General features: G+C 44.1%; 1 protein-coding gene across 1 annotated transcript in view; it reads left to right on the forward strand.

Annotated features, from left to right (window-relative positions):
• The first annotated feature begins 587 nt into the window (after positions 1-587).
• LOC142814156 (retinoblastoma-binding protein 5 homolog) overlaps positions 588-13,148 on the forward strand; it is an 86,494-nt gene continuing 73,933 nt past the window's right edge. Inside the window, exons 1-4 of the mRNA XM_075892128.1 lie at positions 588-760; positions 1,203-1,228; positions 2,283-2,455; positions 8,536-8,676. Coding sequence (XP_075748243.1) covers positions 742-760; positions 1,203-1,228; positions 2,283-2,455; positions 8,536-8,676 — 359 coding nt within the window. The 5' untranslated portion in view covers positions 588-741. The remainder of the gene's footprint in view (positions 761-1,202; positions 1,229-2,282; positions 2,456-8,535; positions 8,677-13,148) is intronic.

Genomic DNA, 13,148 nt, shown 5'->3' on the forward strand with positions numbered 1-13,148 from the left:
TCTAGCCACCATAGCCTGGTCTCATTCGACATCGTTTCATTGTTCACCAATGTGCCAGTGCCCTTAGCTCTGTCCCCTGCGCTATATGGCAAAACGAGAGAGAGAGAGGGGGGGGGGTCACCAACCGTCACGCGAGTGGTTTTAAGACGCCGTTGCTACGTAGTCCAAGCACAGATCACCAAGTTTCCCCTGAGGAAGAAACCAAATCGGTTCCGAAACGTCGGGTTCTTCAAAAAACTTTTGGTTGAAGTTTAAATCATTTCCCAGTTTTTATACTGAACCAAACAGACATCTGTCGAATGTTTACATTGAAATTACAAATATTAAGCTGTGTTATTAAACGCAGGCAGCCCTTGATCATGCTTTCCGCAAGTTGTTCAAGACATACAACATTTTGAACGTTAAAAAGCAAAGCTTGTTTTCTGGCTGCATTTGCATAAGTATTCTGAAATAGTAGGCATGTAAGAATTATTTGGCTTTTTTTTTTATGCTACAAGCATGGCTGTAGCCGACAAGGCATGTAAAGTGAAAAATCAACACTGACTTTACGACTCTATTTATTCAAACTGGACCAAGCCAAGCCATGTCAAGTCGACAAAATGGCGTCGAAGTAAATCAAGTTTTCAAAGTATATGTGATACTCTTGCGTTTTCCTGCGAAAGACGTAACATTGGATTGCGCTATTCTTCACCTTAATGCTTAAGATGTAAATATATGTTCTAAATACGCTGTCAAGGCAAAATGAACCTCGAGTTATTAGGTAAGTACCGTAGGAAACTTGGCGACCATGACATTCTGACGCGTCCAGCTAACTATTTGAGATGGCTCTACAATCTCTCGCTGTTCTTTGCTCTGCCTGAGAGTCTTGGGAATAAGCGCATAAAAGTTTTATCTTTGTACCACCAGTAGAAGCATTGTACACGAAACTTCATCTAAAGGCTAGTGCTGCGGTGTTTGTATGACAAGTCACTAACGGTTATAACTATCGTCATGTCATACCAACTAGCCCAAACTGCCACACTACTAAAGTAGGTATAGCGCGAGAACGAAACGAGGACAAAGAGACAATAAGGCGACGAGCGCTTTGTCCCTTTGTCGTCGTTCTATTCTCGCGCTATGTCTACCGTCATGTCATACCAACTAGCCCAAACCACCACACTTTTAAGTCACTAACCTATTATTTTCTCTATTTTGCTTTCCAGAATCTTTCGGGCAGAACTACCCCGAGGTCTGTTTCATCATTTTGGCCTGCTTGGTGTTTTTAGCTAATATATCCATTCTAGAGTGACAAATGTGCAGTGCAATCTCGGAGACGCTTTTGCTTGGGAAGCTGTTGTTTCCCGGTATAGCCATCTTAATACGTAAACCTTGACTCTTTACCCTACGGTGTCGTTGTAGCGTCATGACAATTCTTTTGTCAATAAAATGTGCAACTTAGACTGCGGTGTGTAACGCCCAAGCGAATTGCTTAGCGTTTTATACTGCTGCTCATCTCACTGAACTGAAGCAGTCGCCGTTTTGCAGTTATTTACCGACCTGTGTTAACAGCAAGTTGCTTGCGTCCTTAACCGCTAGTTTTCACGTAGGTCCAACTGTTACTTGATAGTTAAACATAAGGCTTGTGTGCTTATTCAGGGTGTGCGCGGCAAGTGGCACTTTTAATGTCAAGCGTTCTGCCTCTGAAATAGTGAATCGTTATGGAACGTGTGAAATTTAATGATGTCCTTGGTTCCTTTCAAAATTATCAGAAGTACTAATGTCTGCCAAGTTGATTCAGTGGCATTTCTGGAACTGTTTGTCTTATTTTTATTTTGCTTGAGTCACAAGAAATTAATGATTTAGAAGTGTATGAAAAGAACAAGACAAAGTGGCATGTTTTCGTGAAAGCCTGTGAGACACTCGGACTGTCTATTAGCTTCATGAGTTGTATTATTGGCAAAACATATGCATTTTTGCAAAACGTAGTCGCATATAACTTATTCATGCTGAACAATAGCCACATTTCCTGGCATTGATGCGTTTGCAGGAATTGATGTGTAATGATGTTATATGCTGGATGTGAACTTCTTGAATGTATGGCTGTTGATTGCGTTCATCTGTATAATAAAGTAAATATGTGTACTTTCTTATGAAAGTGTAATTCTTTAGTTTAACCATGGCATGTTAAGGCACAGCGCCACAAGAGTTTAATTTAATTACGTTCCACTATTTTGTCTGTTTTCAGCTTGTGTTTGGTGTTGTCTGAAGCATTCAGGCTCCTCATTGCTACTCGTTCTTTGCAGGAATTCGATGGTGCTCTGGACTGCATAAGCTTGGCAGTCACGTGCGCTTTCAACAAACGTGGGACTCTCTTGGCTGTTGGTTGCAATGATGGCCGGCTTGTAATCTGGGACTTCCTGACTCGTGGTATAGCCAAAATTGTCAGTGCCCACGTGCACCCAGTCTGCTCCTTATGGCAAGTGAAAAGACTTTCTTGAAATCCTGAGGTGCCTCTCAGGAATAAAAAAAAAATGTTCTTGCTTCTGTCTAGTATGGTTGCACTCTAAGAGGGGGACCATTCAATAAGTTTTATGCACTCAAGTTTAGGTGCACTTTGAAAAATATATATATTTACAGACCTTCTAACTATTGTCCGCAGCTGCCTCCTCACACGAGCTTCAAGCTTCTGTTCGAGCTTAAATTATGAAGCATAAGGACCTAGCGTGATGTATGACTATGTTATTGTTACAGGGTCGGTTTTTTGCATATTTCTGCAGAAAATTGCAGCGGCCAGTGGGGCACTCTAAACGAGGAGGATTTTGTAGTTGCTTTCATGTGGTTGCCATGTGAGTTATGTCATGTAAGGGAGATGGAAAATCTGAGGTTCTGCAAAAAGTACGCTGTAATTGGTACTATATACGATTATAAATTTGAAAATGGCACCAACCCAGCGTTTTATGAGTCAACGCGAGATGTTGCAAAGTGTCTGAATTGTGGGGCCTCATCGGTGCGCATAGTGGTAACACCCTTTGTGCAGGTGAGCGCCATATGTGGCTGAAGGTTTCTTCGTAAAGAGCCACTCACCAGGCCCCATACCAAATTTTAGTTAGATCGTAAAAGCTAATGGGTGTCCGATGAGGAACATTTTGCCACAAAAATTTTTTGAAGCGGTTTATTACGAGCTGCGAAAACTGTTTTTTTAAAGCGGCGCAAAACCAGGTTGAGAGGAAGCGAGCTCGAAACCCTTGCCGCTCCTCCGCTTAGCCTTCGCAAGCCAAATCTCTTCCCTACCCTCTCCGGCTTGTGACCAAAAGGTCACATGCGCATGACGTGCCCGAACAAGCCTAACCAATGTCACCTAAATTGTCCAAACTCCCAAGCACGCGAGCACCATTGTTTTCTTATATATATATATTTTTGTTTTTTGCTGTTGACCAGTGTTGTTTTGAGGTCTACTGTTTGTTTATGCGGGATGGTTTGGAAACGCTGCCTTAGACACGGTAGAATAGATGAGCACAATGAGTGTTCGAACGTGTAGGAGCGTTCCACGGCTGTGGTCTGCTCGATGTGCTGACCACGACCATAGGGACACGAACGCATGCGAAACGCGGGCACATGAGCCCCGCATCTCGTTGCAAATTGTGGGGGAAAAGTTAAAAAAAAGAATGCTCACATTCCCTTATTGCGTCTCATTATTTATCTAGAGATTTATTAATCTTTTCAAGCAACAAATATATAAACTATGCATGTCGCGTTAAATAATTTTTGGTATGTGCCACTGTTGGCAACGTCGGAGCGTAGTCGTCTACGTAAAAGACCAACGACACTGCATTGACGTGTATGTGGGGCTCTTCATACGTGCACGTCATGCCCTCATTCTCTGGGCACGCGCCCCCAAAAAGGAGGGGGAAGCAGCGTTCATCTTGAAATTTGACCCACTTTCGCGGCGCGTGGCATTGAAAATTTTGGCAGACGTGACCATGGACGCCTCATTTACGCATTGTGCTTGTCAGCTCAAAATTTTCAAACCTGGTGAGTGGCCCTTTAAAAAACCCCTCACCAGGTTTGACGATTCTGAGATGACGAGCAGATTGCATAGCCTTGGCATTTATGATCACGTCCTCCAAAAATTTGCAATGCTACATGCTGCAGAAATGAGCTAAACTTTAAGCTGAATGCTGCTTTCCCTTCTCGCAGGTTCACTCCCAGGGAATGAGGGAAAGAGGACACAATAGAGTGTCCCTTGGTAGTTGGTAGGGCTGTGATGTGGCTTCTCTAGGTAGATGCTTGTGCTCTCACATCACCAACGGTAGCAGTTATTTGACAGGATATGTATAGCTTGCAAAATTTGTAGCTTATATAGTTGAATAAAACTTGGGAACAATATTAAAACTCACAAAATGAACATTTGCACGTTTTGTTCTTTAATTTTTACTGCCAATTGCAGCAAGATGCAAGATTAATCTGCCTCTGTTTTGCATGTGCTCATGTTCCCACGCTTTGCGCATCCTGCAGGTGCCACCCCTTAAAATGAAACTAATTTTCTATCACAATCTAGCACTCATTTATCCTCTCACGTCTAACTAAATGTTCATGAGGCACACTGCTAGTCTTGTGTTCGCACAAATGTTGCAGCTTTCATGGTCAGTAATAGACTGAATGCAAAAGGATTTTCGAGAGCACATTCAGCATAGCTTGTGTAGAAAATCGAGCCTCCTGTTGCGTTGAAAAAAGGTTTTATGGACAATAAACTCGCACCCGTTTCCGTGGGTTGCTGGTGCAGTGCGTGATTTCAAGGCCAGAAGAGATCGTCTTCTTTATCGATCTTTTTTTTCAACAAACTGCCCCGCACGCAGGATTTTACGGAAAGTTCAATTCCAGCGGGTACAGATGCTAAAAGGCCAGTTTCATGGTAGCTCCACCCAGTAGTCTGTGGAGCTGCTCTATACAAAGAAGCTATAGTTTCCGTTGCTCGTTTGTAAATAGGCTGCTAGGTTGTGGGCTTATGTTGTTTTCATTTCCCAAGAAAGCATGCTGCGCCGTCTTTCATTTTTTCGGCATTCAAGGCTCCCTTAGAAGCACTCTTCTGCTTGCGCTTGTTGCAGTAGCCAAGCTGGGACACAGTGGGTAGAGTGGTGCGGCCAATCAAGGTCTTCAGAAGCGAGTCATTTGTGTCTTGCCCACCAAACAAGGAAAGACTCATGACAACACGCTTCTCTTGTCAAGTAATCACATAGGTCCTGCTTGCTGGGGCTCATCATCACTGTGGAAAAATTCAACACAGTGAGAGTGTTGTTCAGGCCTGAGCTCACCCCTGTCGTGAAAGTTTGGTGCCGTTTATTTGCCGTTCTTTGCTTCAAGAATTCTGCAGTTTTTCTATGAATTGACGACAATACATCGATGTCAAGATGCATTAGCATTGTTAAGTCATTCAATATTCCTTTCAGTTTTTCGAGATGCAATTATAGAGGTTTAATAGACCGCATGCCAAGAATGCATAAATGGTCCAAAGCCAACTTCTCTCTCTTCATGGAGGCACATGGTGTCTCGTTGACTTCTGACCGCAGCTTGGACGCGTCTTCGACTGAAATTACTTCTGGATTTTCATTTTGGGTCTTTTTCAGGCCCTTGCATTTTATGCTCATGACTTCCAAGTGCCCGTAATAATCTGTTATTGTGCTACGGTCTGTCACTTCGGTTTTCAGTATGATGACCTCGTTGCAATGAACGGCGGTAGCGGTAGTGGGCGCTGGTCCATGTAGAGCCCAACCTGAGGAGGTCTCGATGGCTTTTAGTCCTTTTCCTAAATTCTCCATGATGATGCCAGCTTTTTGATTTACCCGATATCGGATTTGAAATAAGATACAATTGGTTAGTTTCACTTGTGCTTTTATAAAGGAATGGGTTACCAACAAATTGTATTGTTATACCAAATAATAAGGCTTGACGTCATCCGTGAGAAACGCTAGTGGCAGGGGTTGACATTTCCAAGGTCCGCGCACTCGCAAAAACTTGCTGCAGGCACGGTGTTTGATATCCGTGATTTGGGTGACTAGAGACCTCCGAAACATCTCTTGCACGTCAATGCACATACAGATGGAATCAGACTTGTCTAGAGTGCCCAGTCGGCCGCTCCAGCTGGCGTTTTGTTCAGAAATATGTAACAAGAGACACTGTAGTGCTACCAAACATGGTCATACTGCGTGCTAGGCCCTTGTGCTGTAATGTAAGCATCAATGGAAACTTGTAGCTAACAAGAGATAGAAGCCGCAGCTAACAACAGTGTCAACAGGCATGCGTTTTGCTGTTCTAGACCAGTATGATTCTATGTGTACTGCACGAACGTCGGGTACGAATGGACCTCCGAAATGGCGCAATGATGGTGGGGCCGCCTTGCGTTCAAGGCTCAGTGCATATCCTTATATGGCCGCTCTAAAAAGCGAAGTGCTTCTTACATAGTCTGTTAGCGTTGAGAGTAGAAGGTAGAAGGGTATGCCAGTCGTAAATAGCGCGTGTGTCAGCGACTACACCCTCAAAGTCATAGCTCAAAACAACGCCCTCTCTCCCTTCGCGTGCCTAGCTCGATCCTTCCTGTGGCTTGGACACGGGCGACGCGGCGTTCCTCTCTGCTTGAGTAACAATCGATGGGACGCCTGGCATGCGGGGGATATTATCGCATCCGCCCTCAATGCAAAGGAGATAGATCAGCTCTTCATATCTCTGCATTAGCCGCGTTCGTGGCCCCCCCTCGTACACTCCTACCTGCATGTAAAACACGATGCGCCGGGGGATGTTATCGATCGGGACATTACACAAAACATAACAGCCAGTGGCGTAGCTAGGAGGAGGGGGGTGCAAATCAGGAACGTGCTCCTCCCCCCTCCTCGAAAATTTTTTTCTCCATGGCATATATAGCGCAAAAGGACCTTTGCCTGCCCAATCCCCCGCTGTTATATACCTTCCTCTTGAGGGACAGTGGCAATCTACTTGTCATAATTTGAGAGTGCCTGCCGAATGTGCTCCACCCCATTCTTATTCTTCTGGTTACTTCAATCTCGTGGTTAGGCTCTGATCAAAGTGCACCCCCGCCCATTTTTTTAAATATTCTGGCTACACCCTTGGCAACAGCAAAAACCAGTCGAGAATGTCCATATAATTGCTACCCTATTAAATACAAAATGGATCTTGCCTTCGAGTTGTCTTAGGTGTATGCATAAGGTACCCTTTGAGATTTTTTTTTATGCATTGCTTTCTAGAGGACACGGTAGGGGGTTTTCGGAGTATAGACAGAACGCCCGAGCCACATAAAATATTGCTGCAAAAGGAAAATGAAGTTTGTTAAATTGTGTAGCTTCAGCACAAAGATGAGTGCCGGAGGGGGTTGGCTTTCTGAGACTAGCTGAATGACGTCATATTACACCCAGTATTCTAATCAGTCGGGAACAAAAAGAACCTTTTCTTTATTCTTGAAGTCATCTTAGGGAAATGCACTTGGGTTTGTGTGAGTCTCTAGCGTTGTACGTCATAGTTTAGTCTACTATATCTGCTAGTAACCACATAGGTGTATTTATATTGTTATCTCATAAAGTACAATTTTATTCAACCAGTATTTTGTTGATTTGCTGGAAAAATAATCACTGAAGAAGTTTTTCCAGAATGCTCAACAGCCTAATGCCATTATTTTAGCATCATCAACTGAAATAAGGAGTGCTTCTAATATGATTGGCTCCGTGAAATTTGCAATGAATCTGAATATTTTTAGCTCTTCACAAGAGCCTCAGAATAATTTTTCATGTCCTTAAATGTAAGTGCAACTTGCTTGTTCTTCAGAATTCGAAGTTAGCTGCTCCAGATTGCCCGAAAATGGAAAATTTTGCTGCTCCAAAGTGCTCCAAAACGAGATTTTTCCTGCCCCGAAAATTGCTCCTTATCGGAAGACCTTAGTGATATTACTAAGTGAGGGATCTTTAAAGGTGAACTACAAACACAATGGCAAACACGCACGTGAACTGCAGAAATATAATGAACTCGGACATTATATTCATGGCGTCTGCCATAATATGCATCTGTGTGCTCTTAAACAACACCGTGATTTTGTGGGAGTGGTTGCCTCACTAAATCTTGTGACACCAGTACTCCTTGATCTAAGGACCACGTGGTTTCAGTGTAAAAAAGAGGTGGTCCAAGCTAACCGATGGTCGTCTACTGAGGTTTCCAAATGGGTCGCTTTTTCTTACGTTTGAAAACGCTATAAATCTGGTGCTTTGATTTTTGCTCAGCTCTCAATTTAATGAAAACTAACCTTCCGCGTATGTTGGGTTCAAGAAAGAGCATTTGACATCATTATTTCTTGTAGTACTTCCAGTAATGGCTGCCAAGGGGGGTAGGAGAACAAAAGCAGCAAATTAGGTGAAAGGGTGAAATTGTTACGTTAGCGCACATACAGCACATCTTGATTACAGGCGACTGTTAATCGAAGATGTTTAAAAAGTGTTTCTGCACTGCTCTGTACTTTTGAGGTAGGCTGGTGTTGATGATTACAATTTGTATTTTCAGCTTCAGTCGAAATGGCCACAAGCTTCTCAGTGCATCGACAGACAACAGTGTGTGTATTTGGGATGTCGTGAGCGGTGAATGTGACCAAAAATATAGGTTTCCATCTCCTATACTAAAAGTTCAATTTCATCCCAGAAATGAGTGAGTATGCTTGCTTTGATCTTTTGTGGCTAATCTCTCTTTACCTCTACCAGCCATGAGAACTTATTGACAGCTTTCCGGCCACGCATTTCCCACCAGGTTACTAGCAGATTTTATTTATTTATTTATTTTCGATACTGCCAGTCTCATACGAGACCAAAGCAGAAGGGCATCAGTTCTTGGATACACAATACAGTTTTCAGTTTCACGTTTAAACTGTATGGTGCTAAATAAATATATTTTCGACGTGCATGGCATCTTTAGTATAAGCATGTCATTAGAGTGGCCATTCAGGTGCCTAGCAAACAGGTGAAGTATTCCGACGTCTTTTCCTTATCCATAAAACAGTCAATAGTAATTCGTAAGATGTGCACGAGATGCTGGAAAAATGATTACTCACACACTTCCATGGATATGAAACCTCGCATCACATGCTCTTTTAGGCTCATGCTGATGTTACAAGCAGGGGTGGAACAGCTGCGCCATCCTGCGTCGAACTTGCCTATCAGCGCCGTAATGTGCCACAGCACCAGAATATAGCCGTAGAATGTGACAGCCATCAAGCGCCATGCCCAGAAACATGGCTGAAGCATTGCCTTATTGGTTCAGTCAAAATGGTTATAGTGTAAGTTTCGTAAAGGTTGTGACCACTCCAGGAGCAACTGTGAATTTCGATCTCGGGCGTTCTCGCGACCGCTATTGGGGCACGATCTCAGCAGGCATCAGCGCGAATGGCTCGTGAACCCTTCTATGTGCTGCGGTCCTAAAGGGGCCCTGAAATGCTTTTTCAAGTAACCATAGAATAATTTCACTGGAAGAGCTAATTGCCTCACGAATTCAGCACCACAAAAAGTTTAAGAATCCGTCCAGTGCGAGTGGAGTCACAAAGATTTTTCACATGCTGCAATTGCAATCTAACTTTTCTCGTCCCGACAAAAGCGCTGGAAGCTAAGCAGGGAGGGATGGAGGGTGCAAAGAAAATGTTGTGCGTGCCTCGTGACCTTTAGCTGTTTTTTGTTGTTGTTGTTGGGATGCGCAGCTTTATCGGTGTGATCGCGCGCACACGAGTAGACAAGTTGCGGCCTCCCACTGTGATCTCTGTAATGACCGGGTCCGCCATGTTCAAATCAGCCAATGGCTGATAGATTGGCTTTCTTCGAGTAATTTTTTAGCATCTTCCATCATTTGTCGAGAAAAGAGAAACCAATTATTAGCTGACTTTGATAATTTATTGGGAATTCCAGGCCACGTGCTCGCTATAATATTTGACTCGCGTGTTGTCGGGAGCCTCTACTACCGATCGGCAGTGTTTTCTGACCATGCTCAAGAAGTGTTGCAGGGCCCCTTTAACGTGAAGAGACTGCGAGAAGAATGCCTCTCTTTTGAACAGCTGTTTTCTCTTACAACAGCGTTTTGTAGAGTTACATGATATCTTATCTATAAGAGTTGACTGCCAGCCATGGCCTATTTGGAAAAGAAAAAAAAAAGGATGGTACTAACAGTGCTCAAATTAAGGGGGTGGTGTCAGATTCCTGAACAGACGTGCGGTGACTGGTGCACGTGATTGCTCATCGAGGGCATGTGCGTATTCTCGTTCATTTGGTCACTGTGCTTCGCGCCTATTGACTCTGCAGTTGACACTCGGGCGTTCAAGTAAAAAAAGTCACACGTTTGCTGTAAAGGCGAAGCAATGAATGCAATAGCAACAAATTAGAATGTCACGCGCAGAATGGTCATCAGATCAAAATATGCCCTGCGCTTCTCATGCACAATAGACACACGAAACACACCCTTAGGTACAGAGAAACTCGAATAAGTGTCTCAGTTGTTACTCTGCTGTGTTTAAAAAGCTTGCTTTTTTCGCAAACGTAGATTGTGCAACAATTGCAATGAACTTTGTGCGCCTGGTAACTGAAGCAGAATCGTTCCCGTAAGAGCCGAACGCCAGCCAACACCTATGATCTTCCCTACTGCGAGATAAAAGCGCGCGAGTGAGCGTCGAACCCCTTGCTCTTCACTGGGCTAAGTTCACGAGGAAAATAAGAGCGCGGCTGCCATGTTGTGACGATGTTGCTACGTGCGCTCATTGTGTCATCTTGCTGGTAATGCTGAAAACACGATAGATTTTCTTCCCTGAAATCCCGTCAGCAGCGGTAAGTAATAGATTAGATAGCTGCCGTTTGAGCATTGAAGGACGTGCTCCTCAGTTGCTTTGTGGTTGCCTTGCACTCACGATTCAGAGGACCCATGTTCAATTTCGTGCGCCGAAGTATATTTCTGGATTTTAGGGGCGAAGCTCTTTAGGGCGTGGGTCTGTGCAGGGGTAGGCTATCAATTTTCTATTTATACGGGACATGGCGGCAATGGCCAAAGCGAAACCCGCCAGGAGTGTCCATATAATTTCTATCGCAATAATGAGGCTATTGCACAATTTAGCTCAGTGTTTGAAAAGTGCAGTATTACAGAGTTTGAGAATTGAGGGCCCAATACACTGGGTCCCCAAGCTAGGTTGGGGAGTTGCTCTTGCGTTCGTAAGATCAGCAGAGTTTGACAATTGGGTCAAATGCAAGCTGCGTTAGCTCAAACGCACGAGACGCCACAAGTGATGAAATAAAATTCAAATTATGCAAAGTGCAGCCTATATTGCCTGGTGGACAATGCTGCGTCTGCATCATTTTGCTGGCGAAGCAAGAGCTTTGAGATCCACGCTAGTTTTCGATATTTTGGTCTTGTAACAACACGTGTGCGAGAGCACATGAGCGCCTTGGGTTTTGCACATGCACCCTTGCAACTCGTAAATTTCTTGGGTCTTCAAGCTCCTTGGGGCCGCAGTCTTGAAACTATTGAACAGGCGTTGCTTCACAAGTGCTTAGAATGCGCTACATCTGCTGTGAATATTCTTGCTGCTCTAAACTTGCTCGAAAAGGCTCTTCTAACTGCTCCAAGTCTGCTATACAAAAAGCACTTGGAAGCAGGACTGGGAGCTGCCCTGCTTCCAGGACTGCTCCCAAACCCATGTATCCTGCTCCAGCCCTGTACAAGACATCAATGGCATGTGTCCAGCCACCAAAATCTTTTAAAGGAGCCATGACTCACTATTTTCGATCATAATTTGTGTTCTGTAGGTCAATCCATGTATGTTCAAAAACAAGCCAGCGAAATTTCAGCGCATGTGGTTGTGCTGCTAACTTAAAATCGAATACTTTTGTAAACAAGTGAGGGGAGGCCTGAGAGCCCGGCAACACTGGCGTGCTTGCTAGCCGCAGCGTAATGAGCCGCTTTCTGGGCGAGCTGCTGCGTGGTCTGCATTCCGGAGGTTAATCGTGTTCCGTGACCAACTGGGCTTGCAATCGAGCTTTTTCTGCAATGTTAAGCTTGGCACTGGAACTATATGAATCCCAGTGATTGAAACAATGCCACCGCTTCGCCCATGTAGCGCTGGTACTTCCAGTCGTAGAGTTTCCTAAAATTAACTAGAGGGGACTCTGGCCCTGCGATCGTTCAGCCACCATGGGAATTATGGGTATGACATGTATTTGCCCAGTTTTCACGCATGGGCGGCGAACGCACTTGTGTCTTTGTTTATTGCTGTGTTTTGGTTTTGTTTCGAAAAAAAGAACAGACCGTTTTTCACTTCGTGACCCGATTTGAAGTTGCAAGCCTAAAAGAATAAGGTGGTGAAGCGTAACTGCCAAAAATGTGCCCATTGTTGTTTCCTGACCAAGCAGCTTCCAGCCATGCAATGCCAGAACAAACGTAAAGTGCGAAGACTAGGCAAATTCATGTCATACCCATAATTACCATGCTCCGTGAAGTGCCATGCATTGCAGCTCCCATAGACACTAGTGCCAGAGTTCCTTACAGGGTGTATTTAGCAAACTCAATGCTTGCAGCAAACAATTTCTGTCAATCTGTCTGAAGTCAAAAGTGTCCTGTGAATGTGCAATGTGTATGCCGTTTGCCACTACGGATAAATATTTATTGGAGCAATATTGAAAAAATAGCAAGTGTGACACTTCCTAGTTTTTACTGAGACCGAGTGCAGTCAACAGAGTTCAAGCAAACATTCAACCAAAATGTATATTGTGAGTAACCCTAACCCTACACTGACATGCCATTCGCTTCGGCTAATGTATACGTAAGCTACATGCAACGAACCGATGAAAAAACAATCGTCCCAACATGCGACATTGTTGCGATCACTTATTTATCATGTTCAGCATCGAAAGCCGTGCATGCACGTGTGCTTGTAAACAAAAATCTGCACGCCCTGCTAGTTCCACTGTGCGTAGTAGCACTTGCTTGCGAATGCAGCATTGACAGATGCCCGCATCCCACGCTTGAAATAAAACTATTTATTATTGCGGAAGGCCGTCTGCAAAGTCTGCCACAACACTGATGTTCTTAGCATGTGAGTTCCCCCCGTCTTCGATGCTTTCTTCGTCGCTTAAGTTGGTGGCGATTGGGTTGAA

The sequence above is a fragment of the Rhipicephalus microplus genome, chromosome 4, assembly GCF_043290135.1.
Source record: "Rhipicephalus microplus isolate Deutch F79 chromosome 4, USDA_Rmic, whole genome shotgun sequence".
NCBI classification, from domain to species: Eukaryota; Metazoa; Arthropoda; class Arachnida; order Ixodida; family Ixodidae; genus Rhipicephalus; species Rhipicephalus microplus.